Source organism: Amblyomma americanum, chromosome 4 (genome assembly GCF_052857255.1).
Source record: "Amblyomma americanum isolate KBUSLIRL-KWMA chromosome 4, ASM5285725v1, whole genome shotgun sequence".
Lineage (NCBI taxonomy): Eukaryota > Metazoa > Arthropoda > Arachnida > Ixodida > Ixodidae > Amblyomma > Amblyomma americanum.
Genome location: NC_135500.1, coordinates 13,333,968 through 13,353,920, shown reverse-complemented (window position 1 = coordinate 13,353,920; position 19,953 = coordinate 13,333,968). Strand labels below are relative to the sequence as shown.

Sequence of the window (19,953 nt, the reverse complement as noted above, 5' to 3'; positions counted from 1 at the left end):
TCACTCCCTGCTTTATCCCTTACCTTGCAGCACGATTCAGGTGTCCACAGATATGCGAGACAGATAATGTGCCATTTCCTTTCCCCAAAAACCAATTTTCATTTCAATATATCAAGCCTGCTGGCCAGAGATGTTGAAAAAGTACAGTGGAGCATGCCACTCGAGCGGTCATTAGAATTGTATGGACATCTGCACCCTTGAATACAAACACGTCCGTATAACATCCGATCTGCCACTGTTCTCGGGATGATCGCGCCGCGGATTTTATACGGGCGTCATGTTCGTGTAACGACCAGGCCAAGACTGTTTTCGGGGTAATCCCACTGCGGACGTTATACAGACATCCCAACGACGTCCTGGTGGTGTCTAGATATCAACATGAAGGAGGAAGTAGGAAACATCACGCTTGTTGCCGCTTTTGGTGCTAGAGTGGTAGCGAGACTAGGCCGGGTGCCACTCAGCATAGCAGCAGGCCGGGATTTGCATGTTAGAGAAAGCGCGTCACTGCTGTGCACCGTGACGAAGGAGCTGGCGTCCAAAAAACCGGATTGCTTGCTCTCCGCCGGCCCCGCCGCGGTGGCTCAGTGGTTAGCGCGCTCGACTACTGATCCGGAGTTCCCGGGTTCGAACCCGACCGCGGCGGCTGCGTTTTTATGGAGGAAAAACGCTAAGGCGCCCGTGTGCTGTGCGATGTCAGTGCACGTTAAAGATCCCCAGGTGGTCGAAATTATTCCGGAGCCCTCCACTACGGCACCTCTCTCTTCCTTTCTTCTTTCACTCCCTCCTTTACCCTTCCCTTACGGCGCGGTTCAGGTGTCCAACGATATATGAGACAGATACTGCGAAATTTCCTTTCCCCCCAAAACCAATTATTATTATTATTATTACTCTCCGCCGAGGCTTGGCACATGCTAGAACAGGCACGCAACAATGCTTACGAAATCCTCGACCAGAGAATTGAGGTGGCCGACGCATGGGGGCGCAGATAGCTAGGATAGAAAGAACCGCAGTTATCGGAAAACACCGAGACAGATCAGACAACGGAGGAGGTACTCGTGGCCATGAGCGAGATGCTCCCCGAGGAAACAAGAGCGCAAGCGAAGGTGGTATTCCGCGATGTGCAGCAGTCGGACGAGAGCCTGGCCGATGCCTGGCTTCAGGGCGAAGTGGACCGTCACGGGATGTTCGTGCGGTATGGGCTCTTCGAAGCCGGTTATAACCAGAGATCTGTTAACGAGAATTGGCTAATATTTAAAAATAAACTTCATGAACTAACGCAAAAATTTATCCCTAGAATAACTTTTCGTGAAAATCGCTCTAAACCCTGGTTTTCTAAGACACTAAAAAGACTGGAGAATAAAAAGAAGCGGCTTTTTCGCGCTGCCAAATTTAAAAGCAATTCCGAAGCGTGGGAGAAATACTTTTCAGCCGAAAAAGAATACTTGACTTCCGTCACCAACGCTAAACACTCATTTTTTACCAGCGACCTACCGCGCATGCTATGCGATAACCCCAAAAAATTTTGGCGCGTTATCAATCCCGCACCATCACACTCAGTAACTCTCACTCATGCATCCGGTATTCAAGCCTCCGACATAGAATGCGCTAACATCTTCAATACGGCGTTCTCGTCAATTTTCACCCAGGAGCGCAACCCGCCTCCAAGAATACCTCCTACTAATGCCACCTCACCGATGGACGCAATAACTTTTTCTTCAACAGGCATCTCGTCTTTATTCGAGAAAATGAAACTTTCCTCGTCAGCCGGCATCGACGAGATAAACACTAAACTACTAAAAAACACAAAATGTATCAGTGCAGTGTATCTTGAATTATTGTTTTCGCAATCACTCTCTACAGGTCTCATTCCGGAAAACTGGAAAGTTGGGAAGGTCATTCCACTCTACAAATCAGGTGACAAAAATTCCCCTCTGAACTACCGTCCTATTTCTTTAACTAGCGTCCCCTGCAAGATCATGGAACATGTCATATACTCTCAGGTAATGGACTTCTTAGACGCTAACAATTTCTTCCATCCATCCCAGCACGGTTTCCGCAAGGGGTATTCATGCGAAACACAACTAGCCATGTTCCTCAACGACTTACATACTAACCTGGACGCTAACCTTCAAGTTGACGCCATCTTTCTGGATTACGCTAAAGCATTTGATAAAGTTCCACATCAACGTTTAATACAAAAACTTTCTATTCTAAACATTCATCCTAACGTGCTAAACTGGATCAAGGCCTTCTTAAGAAATCGCTTTCAGTCAGTCATTGTAAATAACCAGTCTTCCAACCCTCTCCCTGTAACATCCGGCGTCCCACAAGGCTCTGTTCTTGCACCCCTATTGTTTTTAATATATATTAATGATCTCCCTCAATACGTATCCTGCCAAATTCGAATGTTCGCTGACGACTGCGTAATTTACCGCCAAGTAACAAACATAACTGATCATGAAGCCCTCCAGCAGGACCTTAACCAAATTGAACAGTGGTGCGCAGATTGGCTTATGACCCTCAACCCTAGCAAATGCAAGCTTCTTTCCATCACCCGTCGCAAAAAGACTCATGCCTTCCAATACAAAATCGCTAACGAGTTCGTAGAATCTGTATCATCTTTCAAATACTTAGGCGTCACATTATCTAACGACCTAACATGGAATGCACATATTACTAACGTGATATCATCGGCTAACAAAACTCTGGGATTTCTTAAACGTCACCTTCGCCTCACCTCACATCACGTGAAATTGCTCGCCTACAAGTCACTCATTAGACCTAAACTTGAATATGCATCCGCCATATGGGACCCGCATCATATTAACCTCGTAAACGATCTAGAAGCCGTTCAAAACCGCGCTACAAGGTTCATTCATTCTTCTTACTCTTACGACGTCAGTGTTTCAGCCTTAAAAACCAAATCAGCACTATCGCCTCTTTCCGTTCGTCGTCGCATAGCCACGCTATCACTGTACCACAAGTTCTTTTACTCATCACTTAACCGTGCCCCTTACATCACGCCAGCATCATACATTTCTCATCGCACTAGCCACACGCTTCAAGTTTTTCGCCCACGTGCCCGAACTGTTACTTTTTCAGCCTCCTTCTTCCCACGTGCAGCTAAGGATTGGAACGGCCTTCCCCAGCACATCGTCGACATCACCTGTCCTTCATCATTTGCAAACAATCTAAACAACATTTTTGTTCATGATCACTAATGGCATTGTTTTGTGCCTTTTCCTGCTAATCCCACCCCTTATGTAATACCCCGCGAGGGGTCTTTAAGGTAATAAAATGAAATGAAATGAAATGAAAGACAAAATTGGAGGCATACTCTACGAACAGCTAGTGCTGCCAAGGGAAAGGAGACAGGAAGTACTGAATCTCGCGCATGAGTCCCCGGGGGGAGGGCACCTCGGGAAGGGGAAAACAGCAGAGTTAAGATGAGCTTCTTTCTACAGGCAGGGAGTAAATGCGGATATCAACGAGCATTGTCGGACCCGTCATGGGTGCCAAATGAGGTCTGACTGCCGACCAATAGACCGATTCTCTATCACACCGCTCACGCGGCCTAGTTATCTTTTCAGGTAGTGAACATCGATGTGGTCGGACATCTGAGTCCCCCTTCAGCAAAGGGACACAAATACGCACTTAGCGTCACTAACCCGCACACACGATGGCCAGAGGTCGTGTGCCTAACGTCGCTTGCAGCCCGGAAAACGTCTGACGTGCTCCTCGAGATTTTCTCACGCACTGGCGTACCAGAGACGATATGCAGTATCCAGGGAGCTAATTTTGCGGCGCAGATGATGCAATTGTTTTGTGAGAAAATCGGAAGCTTGCCGCGGTTCTCTACTGCGGACCGTACCAATAGCAATGGTTCCATAAAAAAACATGAAACCGCCTTTTCAAAAACATGCTGTATCATGTAATGGGCAATGACAGGCGCATCTGAGACAAATGCATACCTTTTCTGCTCTGGGCATAGATGCCGCATCACATGACGGGAGTTTCTTCATTCCACATTCTATACAGGAGACGCCAAACCAGGCCCCTGTCTATACTAAATAGAACATGGGTAGGAGAGGTAAGTATTCCCAACACTGTGAGAGAACCGGCAGCACGATACATGGAGAAAGTGCGGGCGCAGTTGCAATCCGCGGCTGAAGTGGCGGGTCTGACCTCCGCCGAGAAGCAGGGAACATATGCCACGCACTACAACCGCCGTGCGCGAGCAAAGATTGTGCGGCCCCTATTCGGTTATTCCAGCTCCTATAGGTGGCGCGCCAGCTGTACGACATGGCGGACGAGGCGGTGATGGCGCCTTGCCATAGCGTGCGTCTCTATAGAAGCAAAGCGGCTTCTTGACGTTGTGGCACCTTTTGGTGTGATTTTTTGTCTAGTTAAACAGCAGCAAATTATTCTTGGTTATTAATAATATCCTCTGCTTATGTTTGGCTGCATTACAGGCTCGAAATAAATTTTTATCGATATGGGCATGGAATCACCAGTTCGTAAGTGCCGCAAAAACTGCGTTGAAACGTGCGAACTCAGCATAGTAATGTGCGACAAACACTTTGAAGTGTGATTTTTTTTGCGCGTTCACTTTTTTTGTTCTTTCGGTGCTTATCTGAAGCGGAAAGAAACTGCTTTAATAACCCAGACAGTCTGACGCTATATTTGGTGCCTACACGAGTGTGGCCCTTACCCGCATAAATACGGTATGTGTATTGATTGCGCGCTGATCTTATAAGGACACAACTGAAAAGAAAATCAGCATTTGGAAACACTGGCCACGGTCCGCGGCGTAATATAACTGCACTTACCAATTACGGCAGTGATCAGAATCAACCTTTTAAATGTTGGGCTGCATCAAACAAGCCAGAAAGATCAAAATCCTTGAGCCTACAATTTTTACTCGTAATTAGCTGCTTGTTTAGGTAAACTGAAATGTTTTACCAGTGGTCTACATTTTCTCACGAAAAAATTCTGTTCGGTGCTCCGTAATGTGGGTGGAGCTTTACTGCAAACTTAATTGTGTCCTACTACAGTCCATCTGCAGCCAACGTTGGTCACATATATGCGGCAATAGAAAAGGCAATGTAACTTGTTTGAAGCGGCAGCCAAGGGGTCGTTCGGGTAATACAGTTGAAATTAGCGCTAAAAATGTGTTTTCGACCAGCGGGGGAAAACGCTGAGATCGATTGAGCAGATCACAGTTTACAACAAGCGTTTGCGGTTATTCATCCGCATTGCGTATCATATTCGAGAAATGAAGGTATAATTGTGAAGTTCTTGTCATTCATATCGCTATTTAGCAATCACGTTCTGGCCCGAAAGCCGTGTTTAATCTAGACCAGAATGGACTGAAGCTTGATGAAAAAGCTTTGTTTTCTGCAAACGTCAGCCTTAAAACGTAACCAATACACTTCATATCAGCTCAGTGCATAAGCACTAAACTGCTTTCATGCAGCTATAATACGCTACGTTGGTCACAAGAACAAAGGACTGGATAGGAATGTATTATGACAAGGTGTTATGGTGTCAACAGAGTACGCCGCTGAGACGGGTAATTGGGCTGAAACTCGTTACCAACCTGCAGAATGCACTTAATCACTGCTTTTTGAACTCTTTACGTGTTGGCAGAAACAACAAATTTGCTGTTTGGAATGTCCCCACATCGTAGAATAACAGAATACGCTCATTTTGACGCGTATCTTACGCTGCAAACCACTGCGATTGCACGCGCCGCGCAGAGTGATCACCGGCTCGCCGCTTCAGGAAGAGGCCGTGTGGCGCCGCCACCGTCGCTGGAACGGCCGAATTAGGTCAGTTCGAAACCCGCCAAAATTCGTGCGACATAAGAGTGGAAGACGGTAAACGCAAGGTTGTGTGTGCCAACCCTCTTCGCCCCTATAATGCAAGAGTCGCCCACACAAGCGTTATTTTTGGTGAGGATACTGAGTTTCGGAGAAGCTGAGTCTGCTACACGGCCTGAAGAGCAGCTCAGTAGCGGTCGGCCGGCAAGCGCGACACAGTATTTGACTGCAACCAGAAATGGGCAGATACACTAGCTGTTCGATTCGTACGAGGATGTGTTCCAGGGGCTGCCAGGAAGGACGCGCATCGGAAAACATAAGATAGTACTCAGGGAGGACTAGAACCCGAAAGAGTGCTAAGCATATCGCATGCCAGAGCTTAAAAAAAGTAGCTAGACAGGTGGATGACCTTCTAGATTTAGGCTAATATATATCCAGCCTCGAGTGCGTTCACCCACCCCGTCGTGCGTGTCACTAAAAAGGATGGCTCACTCAGGCTTTGTGTCAACTACAGGGCCTTAAACGCGGCAATCGTAAACGATATTTTCTCTATGGCATGTCAACAGGAACTAATTTTTTGTGTGGGTGGTGCGCAATTCATTACCGTAATAGACCCCAAACGAGGATATTGGCAGATCCCACTAGACGAAGAAAGCCAGGAGAAAACAGCCTTTGTTACCCATATCGGACAGTTCGCATGGCGCATGATGCCATTTGGGTTAAAAAACGCCGCAGCGACATTTCAAGGAGCCATGAACGATCTGCTAAGAGTACACCAAGAGTATGCTTGCGAGTACTTAGACGTTAAAGCAGTTTTGTCCAGAGCGTAAGAGGAACACCTTGATCACCATCGAGAAGTGCACAGCGCTCTGCGCAAGGCAGAATTCAAAGTGAATCTACAAAAATGCTAGGCCGTGGCGCCCCATCGGAACAGCATGGACGTGACCCCGAAATGGTTGCCGCCATCTGTGAGCTGGCGACACCTCGCACAAAACGCGAGCTGAGGAGTGCTCTCGGGCTCCGCGGTTACTACACAGACCACGTCGAAAGCTACGCGGATATCGCTAGACCCCTCCCCGCTCTCACGGGAAAGTGCCAAATTGTATTCCCTGGAATCAAGAGGCAGATGAGTCTTTCAATAAGCTAAGGCGACACTTTGCACGGCGACGATGCTCTCGACTCCGGATCTCGAGAAGCCATATTGGCTATTCGCGGATGCGTTTGCTTTTGCAGGGGGGCCTGCTTGGCCCAATTGAGTGGGCCGGGCAGGGAGCTGCCCATATCGTGTGCGAGCCACCGGTTAAACGAAACGCAGATGAGATGGGCAACAATCAAGCGGGAGGTCTTTGCTGTGATTCGGGCGCTCCGTAGGTACGACAGGTGGGTATGCGGGGCACGCGTGCATGTCGTGCCCGACTACAACCCCCTTGCCTATCTCACCTCCAGCCAGCCAGCCGGCGCAAAGCTAGCTCGATGGGCGTTGGCCCTGGAGCGATACAACGTGACGGCAACTCACAGTCGCATGTCGCATGTGGCGACTATTTTTATGTATCATGTAACGCGACACCATATTGTTTCTATTTAACAGTTGCATTCTGGGCATTAGGGTAGTGTTAACGACGACCTTCACATTTCGTATCGTGTGCAACAACCAGTGAGGCTGTTGCAACGATCTTAGAAGGGGCGTGTAAGGTCGTCATGGTGGACCTGCTTCTTCACGTATCTTTTGCTTGTGTATTTTTTTACATTTCCACCCCGAATCCGCTTCGCCGGGACGCCAGGTGTCTTCGGGGGAACTTTTGTTTGTCGGTCGGAGCGGAGCCCGTGCGCCTTAGGCGAGACGGGCCGCGCGTTCATCACCCGGCTTTTGGTGTGTTTGTGTCCGCGGGTGAACTTTCGGATTTGCGTGGAGTAAGCATGAGTGCACTATTGCTTGTGTCGAGGCTTGTTCTGGCACTGACATGGGAGGCACTGTGCCTCCATAGACGGCGCATCATTTAGCGCACGGGACTCCGGACGCCTTTGGCAAACCACACCCCGCGCGTCCGTTAAGTGTCTGGGTTTGCGCTTCTTTCCTTTACTGAACCTCGGAGCCACTTGTCGTAACTTTACGCTTCTCCGCGGGATTGGGTTTCCTGACATTGCGCACCGGGGCCCCAGACGCGTCGGCATCCCAGCCCCGTCTGCGATACATACATTCCTCGAAGTCGTGGGAAAGTGCATTTGGGAATGTGGAAGCGCCGAAAGAATCATTGTTCCTTGGGAAGAAACCCTTCGACGGCCGCGAGCTCTGGGCGGGGCGGCAGTTAAGGCCGGAGCTCGGTCGGAGATGGACTTCCTCCTGCATGCTCGCTTTACTGCACTTTACTTTTTTATTGTTGTAATCAAGTGTATAATTAAATCAGTTTTCTCAGTTAATCTGGCCAATTCGAGAGGTGTATTTGGCAAAGCAGGGAAACGGGACCAACGAATGAAGAAATAACAAAGAAGCAGCAACAACAAGTGAATCAGAAGAAGAGAGAAGAAAGCGAAGAGGGCATAAAATTTTACTCCTAGTTTAAAGCACAAATGAGCTAAAATATTTAATGAGTTTCGCACGCCTGAACAGCTTCCCAAGATATGAAATGCAGCAGGCATATTCATTTGACGGCTAGTTACAAGCACTCATGTGCCCCACGAATTCTACAATGCTTTGTCAATCAAGTTAGTTTATTTGAATTTAGAAAAATCAGGTTGGGATCAAGTGGCACTACAGATCAAAACAATTACATAAATGCGAAAGGAAATTATGCCGTATGATTCAGCGCAGTCCAAGACGGTGAAAAGGCCTTTTGCAACCTTGTGTTTACTAGAATCTTTTAATAAGTCATGCTGTCATGTCGGTCAGGAAAGTTTTGACTCATTGATTTCTATCAGCCGGCTTTCCTTTAACCCTTTTATCAGTGGCAGAAACAATGTTGCAAAAAATTACGAACAAAGAATCAGCAGTGTATGCAGTAGGTAAGGAATGGAATGAAAGGAGAACCAAGAAAAGGCCTCAGGTAATACCATACTCTCACCGTGAGGCCCACAACTTAAAGGTGCACTAAAGAGGAATCTGAAATTGAGAATGTGACGGAATCCCGTCTGTTTGGGGGGTACATTTGGCCGACATATTTGGAACAGTTCCTCCTCACCAAAAATCACTATATTTCCAGCTCCTTTAAACAATGGCTCCGCGCCTCCTTTTTACGGCTTGCCCAAAATACATAAGCCAGATGTTCCTATGCGTCCCACTGTGGACTACACGCGCTCCCCACTTCATAGCCTTTCGAAATTCCTACACCGGGTGCTATCTCCACTCGTTGGCCAGGCAAGAAGTCTCGTTCCAAATTAAAGTGATATTGTCGAGAAGATAAGCTGCATCCAGATAGATGAAGACGAGGAAATGGTTTTCCTCGACGTGAAGCCTCTCTTCAGGAGCGTACCTGGCCGCCCATGCACGCTCCGCTGCACACGAAGCTGATGGAACGCTACCGCAAAGATAACCAATAGATGTACCAGACCTGCGCAAGCTATTAGATTTCTGCCTGAGCAACACATAGTACTTAGTTTTTTTAGGGAAAGTTCTACGAACATGTACACGGTACTCCCATGGGTGCCTCTGTTTCAGTTACGGCAGCCAATCTTACATTAGAAGCTTTGGAGCAACAAGCGTTAACCTCGTTTTCGCATTTCCTGAAGATATTTCTTCGCTGCATTGATGACTCTTTTTGCATCATCCAGAAAGGCCCTGTTAACTGGTTCCTGGCCCACCTGAACGACATAGAAAATGCCATTCAATTCACTTTCGAACAGGAGGTGAACGGCAAACTTCCCTTTCTTGACATACTCGTTTCAACGTATTTCGCAAAGGCGCGCATGTGGGCCGGTACCTGCATTTCAGCTCGGTACATCCCACTTCCCGCCAGAGGGCTATTGTCAATAATTTACTACAGCGGGCCAGGAAGTTGTGCACAAAGGCTGTGGACGCGTCTTTGGAAGCAGAAAAAGTGCGATATGACCTCTCCAGCTGTCCGACACATTTCGTCAACACGGCGGAACGTCGTGTGCATCCTGACTACTCCTCCGCCCTCAAGAAACGGTGCCATATTTTCCTAGTGCAAGTGAATGCATTGCACGTGTCTTACGGGAGTATGTAGTGCAGGTGGCTCATGTCCCTTGCAGAAAAAAATACGTCATCAGTTCGGAAAGATAAGCTGCCGAAGGAAAGGTTCCCCGAAGTAGTTTACGCAGTCCCCTGCGCAGACATTTAGCAGCGGTGGCAGCTCGTGGGAACACCTGCTCATCGAGGAATCCTGCTTTTTACAGGTTACGTGCTGTTTCTCTACTGACACAAGCCATCGTTGGAACCTTTGGACGTGGTGCCGCCTCTGCACAAAGCCCTGCCAGCAGTGCCACGCTGCAAGCCCCGAAGCCCTGATTACCTCGCATCGCCATTTCAACGAACTCTGCCAGCGCATGCGCAGTTAGCACACTGCGGGAACTGATATAATTGGGCGTCTTCCTGCTCGGTGGTCATTTAGCAGCGGCGGCAGCTCGTGGGAACACCTGCTCATCGAGGAATCCTGCTTTTTACAGGCTACGTGCTGTTTCTCTGCTGACACAAGCCATCGTGGGAACCTTTGGACGTGGTGCCGGCTCCGCACAAAGCCCTGCCAGCAGTGCCACGCTGCAAGCCCCGAAGCCCTGATTACCTCGCATCGCCATTTCAACGAACTCTGCCAGCGCATGCGCAGTTAGCACACTGCGGGAACTGATATAACTGGGCGTCTTCCTGCTCGGTGGTCATTTAGCAGCGGCGGCAGCTCGTGGGAACACCTGCTCATCGAGGAATCCTGCTTTTTACAGGTTGGTGTACAAAGCACTCCTATTATTTTATCAACAATTAGCCAACAATGTTGCTGCTGCTGCCGCTGCCATAGTGTCACCCTGCAATTGTACTTTCCGTGATTTGTTGTTGTTGCTGCTGTGATTTTCAGCTATGTCTTATATTTGCCTCTCATGTCAGTTGCCCATTGACTTAGATGAAGGATCGGGGTCAGTGCAATGCTCAGAATGCTCGAGCGAGTACGACTTTGGCAAGTGCACTGGCGTAACCGAGAAATCCTTTAAGGGAAAAACCGAAACCGCCAAGGCTAATTGGAGATGCCCAACATGCAGAAGCGCTGCGACACGCGTTCAAAGCGAAGTTGAAACCGATGTTCTCATGGCCATTAATCAAAAGCTCGAAAGCTTGCCTGCACTTGTTGAAAAAATCAGTGACATGGAAAAATCTGTTCAGTTCATGTTAGGAAAGTTCGATGAATTTGAGGAGAAGATAAGAAGACAGGACGCAGAAATAAAGGTGCTCAGAGAGCGGGTGGCAGAATTGGAAGAGAAGGACTTAGCTCGTGCTACAATACAAGTTGATCTTGAGCAACAAATCAATGACCTAGAATTTCGCAGTAGGCGGCTTAATCTGGAAGTACATGGTGTCCCTGTTGTCGCGGGCGAAAACCTGTTATCTCTGAATCAGATTGCCGATACGCTTCAAGTCCCTCAGCTCACTGACGCTGACGTCGCATCAGCTCACCGCCTGCCAGCCAGGAGAGATCCCCGGAATTACTATCCGGTTTACCAAGCAGCAGACAAAGGACACTTGGCTTCAGAAAAGGAACGCGCTGAAAGACAGTGAATCAAACGTTTTCATTCAAGATAACCTAACTCGCTACCACAGAGAACTTATTAGGGACGCGAGGAATAAGGCAAAGGAAAAAGGCTATGCTTTTGTCTGGTATGTGAACGGAAAAGTTCTGGTTCGAAAGACCAGCGGTGCAGTTGCCATCGTTATTAAGACCAAAGCTGACCTTGATAGCCTGTAACTGACGCATTGTTCGCTCTAATTTGCTGAAAAAAAAAAGTGATGGATGATACTCGCTATTATTTTCCCAGTGATGTGGATCAAGTGGTGTCAGATTTTCCGGCGACCTCTTACAAATGTATTCACCTGAATACTAGGTCTGTGAAAAACAAAGTATTCTGCCTGGAAGAATTTTTCGCTAGTTTTTCCTTTGAATTCTCTGCAATAATGTTAACCGAGACGTGGAGCACAAGTGACTGTGATGTCTACAGGTTGAAGAATTATACGACATATTATGCAAACAGACATGTTCGCGGCGGTGGTGTTGCATTATTGCTTCAGGATGACGTTGAAGGCGAATTACTTGAAGCATACACTTTAATTACCCCAGATTATGAAATTGTTTCAGTTTCTACACAAAGTGCTGTGGTTTCTGTGTGTTATTGCCCTCCTAACGGTAATATTGCATCATTTTTACAGTTTTATGACATGTTCCTGGCTTTTGTTGTTCAGTATCACAATAAGAAAACCTTAATAGCTTGTGGTGACTTTAATATTGACATGGGTAATCCAAACCCATCTGCTAGAGATTTTAATATGACTATTATGTCTAATGGCTTTGTTAACCTGATCAATACACCAACCAGAGTCACAAGCGAAGGCCGTTCTGTTCTCGATTTAATTATTACTACCTCTATGCAGCTGAATGCTTTTTCTGGTGTTTTATCTTGTTGTGTTAGTGACCATCTTCCTGTGTTTGCTTGCATTGAGAACGCTAGTACAATAGGAAGTAAGTCCACATCAATCACATACCAAGCTATTACAGAATCATCACTGAAATCCTTTAGGGATGCGCTCATGAAAGTATATTGGAGTAAGATAGCTGAACTTCGTGATGCAAATGTTGCCTATAATACTTTTGTCGATTGCTTTAAACAGATATATCACGACTGCTTTCCTCTTGTAACACGTGTGAAAAGTCGCAGAATCCGCAAGCCATGGGTAGCGCCAGAGCTTCGCAGAGAAATACAAATGAAAGACAAGCTGTATAGAAAATTTTTGAGCAGCCGGAAGGTTGAGGACCTTGCGGTATTTAAGAAATATAGGAACAAATTGACTAAAAAACTGAGGTCTGCACGAACAGCCTATCACGTGTCACTTCTAGATGTTAAGAATGCTCGAAATGGTGTACTATGGTCGAGATTAAATACACTTCTGCAGCGGGACAGTTCCCGCACTGCATTAACAAAACTAAATATTGATGGAAAGGAAGTTTCTGGCATTGAACTGGCTAATGTATTCAATACTTTTTTAACGAGCTTGGCTACCTGTGCTGTAACACGTGCTGCCGGATCTGACGCTTGCAAATATGTTCGAATTCAGAATGATTAAACAATTTTTCTGCATCCAGTCACGGTAGACGAAGTAGTGTCGGTGATAACAAATGTTAACAATAGCAATAGCTGTGATATTGATGATATCCAAATACGGCCAATCAAGCATGTAGTTGACATAATTGCTCCCATACTTGCTCACATCTTTAACATCTGTTTAGAAACTGCCGTTTTTCCGGAAAAAATGCAATTAGCAAAAGTTGTTGTTCTTTACAAAAAAGGAGATCGCAACGCCCTCGCCAACTACAGACCAATCTCTATTTTGCCAGTGTTTTCAAAAGCATTTGAGAAAATGCTCCATCTAAGAATGTCAAATTTCATCCATAAATTTAACTTGCTAACACCATTTCAGTTTGGCTTCTGCAAAAGCAAATCAACTGAACTTGCATTACTCCAACAAAAGGAATATATAATAAAGCAACTTGAAAACAAAGCTATTGTCATTGGTGTATTTGTGGACTTCTCAAAGGCTTTTGACCTGGTAAATCATAAAATCTTACTAAACAAATTACACTACTATGGTATCCGAGGAAAAGCACTCTCATTGTTAAGTTCTTATTTGTCGTTTAGTCAGCAAGTGGTGTACATAAATGGTATACGGTCTGAACCGAAGCCGCTCTTCTGCGGTGTCCCCCAAGGCAGTACGCTAGGGCCTCTACTCTTCAATATTTACCTAAACGATATTGTCAACATTAGCGATAATACAAAGTTTTTCATCTATGCTGACGATACGAGCGTATTTTTTTCGGGTGAAAATGTTCATGAACTTATCAAACAATGTAATGCCACAATGAAAGCCCTTGAGATCTGGTGAGCAGTTAACCTGATGCAAATAAACGAGAGTAAGACCAAAGCTGTCATATTTAGGCCGAAAAATAAAGTTATCCCACCGTACGATAATATTATATTAAACTCGCGGGCTGTAGAAATTGTTGAGCAGTTTAAATGCCTTGGGGTCATATTTTCTGCCAGTATGTCATGGGATTATCATGTCAATTATATCTTGAAGAAAATAGCTCAAATCACTGGTGTTATAGGCCGTCTAAAATACATACTTCCCACAAAAACTAAGATGCTGGTATACAATTCAATACTCAACTCGCATTTAAACTATTGCCAGTTGGTGTGGGGCACTACAACATTCACTAACCTTGAACGTATTCATTTAATGCAAAAAAGATATCTCCGAAATGCATATAATTTACCGTTCCGACATCCAAGTGCAGCTTTCTTTTGTCATTCCAGAGTTATTAAAGCACATAATCTTTATAAATATCGCCTCAGTGTTACTTTTAAAACAGAAATCAAGAAGAATGTAACAAATCTTAAAAATTTAGCAGAACTAAGGAAAAAAGAATCAGTCTATCCAACAAGACGTGGCGAAGAATGGACAGTGCCAACACCTCGGCTAAATCTTGGTAGGGAATGCCTTCAGTACACACTTCCATCTCTTCTAAATAGGTATATCCACATTAACCTCGATTTGTTTTCTTTTTCACGTCGTGAACTACATAATTTGTTTTTGAATAACATTGTTTAAGTTTCATTATGTATACATATTGCTGTTTCGTGTATTCTCCGGTGCTTCCTTGATGTGCTTGTTTTTTTTTAAATTGTATAAACTCTTGTGTTGCCTCCCTGTCAATAATTAGGATTGCAGACTCGTCAAGCTGCCCAAGGGCAGCTTTTTTCTACGATTCCTCCATCTGTAGTGCTAGATGGGAAATAAACTTTGACTTTGACTGCGATGCCGTGTGCATCGGCGAGACAGGAAATTCCAAAAAGCGACTACAGCAGCATGCTCGTGACGTTATAAGAAAAGCCTGCGTAATAACTCTTCAGCGGAACACGCCGTCATGAATAACCATAACATCGATTCGGACCTCGCATGTATCATCACCACTGAGAAAGTAACATCGTCAAGACTACATCTGGAATCAGTTATTGTACATACCACATTACGAGCGCTTAACAGAAACGACGGTAATCTGAACACGATATGCGCTCATTCCTTGTGGGGATTGTTCAAAACTGTTTAAATACGACCTACTTCTGATGGTGACTACCATTTTGAACAGGGCCCCCGTGGTGGGAAGCGAAACGTCAATACAAATTTATTTTTCACTGGTCAGCGTCCCGTGTTTCGCTGAAGATGAATCTGAACTCGTCTTTTTACTGCGGGAACTCCATCTACACGCTCCAAGCATTCATAGAAACTTCGAATTATGGTCCTGTGGGGTCAATTTTCCTAATTTAAATCGGACTAAACGTCCCGGCTCCCACATTTTTTTTTTTTTACCCAACACTGAATGTAGGAGGAGCCAACCAACACGTGGAGTGCCTTTCAGCCAGTCCTGTGGCGGCTTGCCGCTCTGCTATCGGTGGAGTGACACGTAAATCAAACAGTCCATGCGTATTTTTATTTCTGTAGGCCTAATTTTCGGCTGTGTTGTCTGCAACTGAAACTATTTGTTTACAGAAACCTAAAAAACAAAATAAAAGCGAAAGAGACGCCATCACGGGACTGGCTGAAAGGCACTCCACGCGTTGCTTGACTCCTCCTACCGTCAGCGTTGAGTTCTTAAACAATATGGGAGGCGAGACATTTAATCCGATTTAAATTAGGAAAATCAGCCCCACAGAACATTAATTAGAAGCTTCTAAGAGTGCTCGGAACCTGTACAAGGAATTCCTGTGGTCACAATGACAATGCAAACAATTAATTGTCAGTAATATTAACAAAAAATGAAGACAAAGCATTCCATTCTTGAACAGTGTGAGGAAGAAACGACATCTTGAACATATCGGTTTTTGACCTGAATTCGAGCACTTTATGGTTATGATCAACCCGCACGGATCGGTAGTGTGGATGAAAAAATGAATAGCAATCCTATTGTAATATACATTATGAAAAAATTTAAGCCTTAGCATTCTCCATCTTAATTCAAGGGGTTCCAATTCTAATTTCTGTTTTATGCCAGACACAATAATGTATTTACTATAATTCCCAGAAACATAGCGGGCCGCTAAGTTCTGGACTCTTTCTAAATTTGTCTGTCGGCCTTTGTCGGCGGGTCCCATACTGTACAAGCATATTCCAGCACGGACCTAATATGCGTTTTAAATAGTGCATCCCTAGAGTCTTGCGGAAACATTCTCGTGTTACAGTGCAAAAAACCCAACATTTTGCAAGCTTTCCCAGCAACATAATCAACAAGTCGATGCCAACATAGTTTTGACGCGATGTACACACCTAAATACTTATATTCTAGAACAGTTCCCAATAACTGGCCGTTTATGTTATAGACCTAATTGGGTACATTCCTTTTTTCGTGAAACACATGTGCACTGTTTTTTGCAAAATTAATTTCATGTGCCACTGTTCGTACCACCGGTGCAATATATTTAAGTCTTCCTGCAAAGCAAGTGAATTCTGGAAATTTTTCCCTTCTCTGTAGACTACACAGTCATCAGCGAAGAGTCGCATGTAGGAAGTAATATTCTTTGAAATGTCATTAATGAACACAGGAAGAAGCAACGGTCCCAAAACTGACCCTTGTGGGACGCCTGACGTGAGGGAAGTTACATTTGATTTGGATCCGTTTATTGTGACATACTGGCACCTTAAACTTAAATATTCCCTAATTCATTCAACAGCCTTCTCATTCACATTTAAACAACGCAACTTGTGGACTTTTTCAAAGCCTTTTTAAAATCAATGAATATGCAGTCAATGATGCTACAATGATCGAAAGCATCGCATATCTCATGAACAAACTCGGTTAGTTGTGTAACACAGGATTTTCCCTGCCGGAAACCGCACTGATTTGGATTTAATAAGGGATTTAGATTATTCATTATGTTCGTATATAGGATGTGCTCTATAGTTTTACAGGCATTATTTATTAAGGATATAGGACGGTAATTAGAGACTAATTCCCGAGGCCCGGTCTTATGAATAGCGACCACACAGGCAACTTTTCAATCTGTAGGCAGAGAAATGGTGAGCAAAGATTTCTTGAATAGGTGAGCTAGAAAAGCAGATACAGATTCGGCACACATCTTTGAAAAGCCATTGGACAAACCATCAGGGCATCCAACTTTGGACACATCTAGTCATTGAAGTAATACAGTCATTCCCCTTTCATTTATTTCTATGGGCGCCATAGGATTAAGCTGAACTGGTTGATAAGGGATGTCACAAGTTGTGCGGGGCAGAAATACCAAACTGAAAAAATCATTAAAGGACTTTGCCTTTTCAAGACTGTCATATATCAGGTGGCCATTGTGCGCTATGGATGGAATGCCTACATTATCTGTACCATTGCGTTTAAAGTATCGCAAAAATTTCTTTGGGTTATTTTTGAACGTTGACGAGAAGGAGTCAAGCAAGCCCTTTTTAGCTTTTGCAACAGCCATCTGTAAAGCATTGTTAGCCGCCTCCAAGTTTGTTTTCGTCAGGGAGTTGCGATTCTTTTTATAACTTTTAAACGCTCTTTAGCGTTTGTTATGTAGGCGTTGTAAATCGGCATTGAGCCATGGCTTATTCTTCCAACGCCTTGGTGACTGCACCCATGACGGAACAAACCTGTCCTATTAATCTCACATTTTGTTTTGGAAACTAAGCTACAGACATACACGTGCATGACGTGCATGAGCGGCTTCTGCAGAAACAGTGCAAGTTTCTGACAAGGCCTCGTAAAGGGGAAGTAAGCTTCTAACGCCAAGTCTGCAGTATTAGCTTTCGAGTAATTATATATCTTTCTTACTGCATTCGATTTTACCGCTTCATGAGACACTTGCATTTGACACAGAACTGATTGATGATCACTGATTCCATACAGTACTAAAGTGGACGAAACCCAGGCTGGTCGATTTTTCATTTCGAATTTCAATATATTGGTTAGTCGAGTTGCTTGGGTCACCATCTGGGTCAATGCGAAATCATGCATGATGTTTACGAATTCTTTTCCTGCGCCAGAGGCAGCGCTGCACGAACTAGATTGTTGATTGAAACTGAGCTCTGGTAAGTTGAAGTCTCCTCCTATTACAAGCACTCTGCTTGTATCATTTCTACTGTTTTGTACAATTCTCTCATTATATCAACCGAGCTTCCAGGGGGCCTATAGAAGGAGCAAACAGATAAACATTTCCCGCTTGGCAACCTAATACAGCACCACACAGCTTCGCATGACCCAACTGGCACTTCAAGACGGGAGCTAGATATAGTATGATGAACTAATGTAAAGACATCCGCTCTGTGACTGTTCCCTTCTTTCCTGTAGCATGTGTAATCAGCTGGAAAAACTTCACTACCTCCGATATCAGAATCAAGCCATGATTCTGTGCCCAGAACCACGGAGGGCTCTGTCATGCGCAGTAGATTTTCTAAATTTTCAACCTTATTCCTGATGCTTCGGCCGATCACAACCAAAAAAGAAATGTTAGATACTGATACCGGCTTCTATCATGAACTCTCAACAACTTGCCCTAGACCTTCGTCGTACACATATTTTGTACCATTTAGGCGCAGCACATCATACTTCAGTTTTACACGAGTGCCTTCACTCTTATGCAGCTTCGAAAAATCTCGCAGGAAGTTCCTAATGCGACATATGGCCTTAGAGAAATCTTCTGAAATACTAACAGTTTTCCCTTTCAACTTCTTCGCGTTGGCTAAGACGCTTTGTTTTACATTCAGAGAAGCAAATTTAGCAATGATAGGTCGTCTTCTTCCTTCGTGGTGTTTCCCCTAGTCTGTGCGCTACTTCAATGTGCACGGTGCCTACACCAAGGTCAGACACTATTTCCATGACGTGTCTTTCAGATGTTTCAGGAGGCTCATGAGTCTCTGTATCAGAAATTCCGTAGAACAGCAAATTAGAACGCCGACTTCTGTTTTCCAGATTATCAGCTTTTTTCAATAAGTTATTCACCACAGTTTGGGTATCATTGCATTGTTTCCTGCATGTGGCTAAGGTCGATTTAATGCCTTCAAACTGTTCAATAGTTTCTTCTAAGCTCTCTATTGGCCTTTTTAGGTCATGTAATGCAGTCATACCCTCCTCCTGCATGGCTTCAATAGCTTCTAACTTCGATTTAATTTCATTCTGTACTTCCAGAAGCATGTCTAATGTATCTTGCATATCGGCTCCTGGATTCAACTCGACATCCCCACACAATAGGAACAAGAGAAAATAAAAATCACAACTACGCAATAGGACAAAGCGTTGCCGCTCAGAACGCTTGACACATCGCGACTGTGCGCTTGGAAGCACAATCTGGGGCGAAACCGGCCAACCATGCAGATCAATATGACACGTATCCTTAAAACAGTCACCAACCTGCACAAAAAGCAGAAATTCCGTGTAACGCAACGGCATGGCTGCGCCGGTTATATGCCCTAAGTTGACACTGACGGTTCCGCCTTCTTGTAGGCAGCATAGGTGTCGATGCTGCTCCCAATGTTCGTGGGATGGCAGTGGACACTTGTCAAACTCAGCTGTAGCATTTTTTTTCAAAAACGTTGAATAGAAAGAAGTTCACCGCTGTCGAGAATGGATGACGCTGGTAGGAGAGCGATTCCTTTGTGGTCGGAAAACACCACCTTTATACGTCAGTCCGTTATCGCCATCACTGCGTTATCATAGCCAGGACAAGCTAACAAGAAAAATATATGTACAGAAAAAGATCATATTTATGCATAAAAGCCAGTGCATTACTACTCACAGAACAAGGCATCAAAAATTACGAATACGATAACAAGATGGAATAACATGATCTACACATGACCATCTAAAAAATTCAGTTCTAGGCCGCTAAGTTTCACCGACGAAGTCCTTATACACGTGGGCCC

The 19,953-nt window shown here is 45.0% G+C and overlaps 1 protein-coding gene across 2 annotated transcripts in view; it reads right to left on the bottom strand.

The window, feature by feature from the left end:
- LOC144127802 (uncharacterized) overlaps positions 1 to 19,721 on the bottom strand; it is a 43,553-nt gene extending 23,832 nt beyond the window's left edge. Inside the window, exon 1 of one of the 2 annotated variants that reach the window (XM_077660721.1) lies at positions 19,442 to 19,721. In XM_077660721.1, coding sequence (XP_077516847.1) covers positions 19,442 to 19,480 — 39 coding nt within the window. In that variant the 5' untranslated portion in view covers positions 19,481 to 19,721. The remainder of the gene's footprint in view (positions 1 to 19,441) is intronic. The other variant, XM_077660722.1, reaches the window with a different exon arrangement.
- Between the last annotated feature and the right edge of the window lie 232 nt (positions 19,722 to 19,953).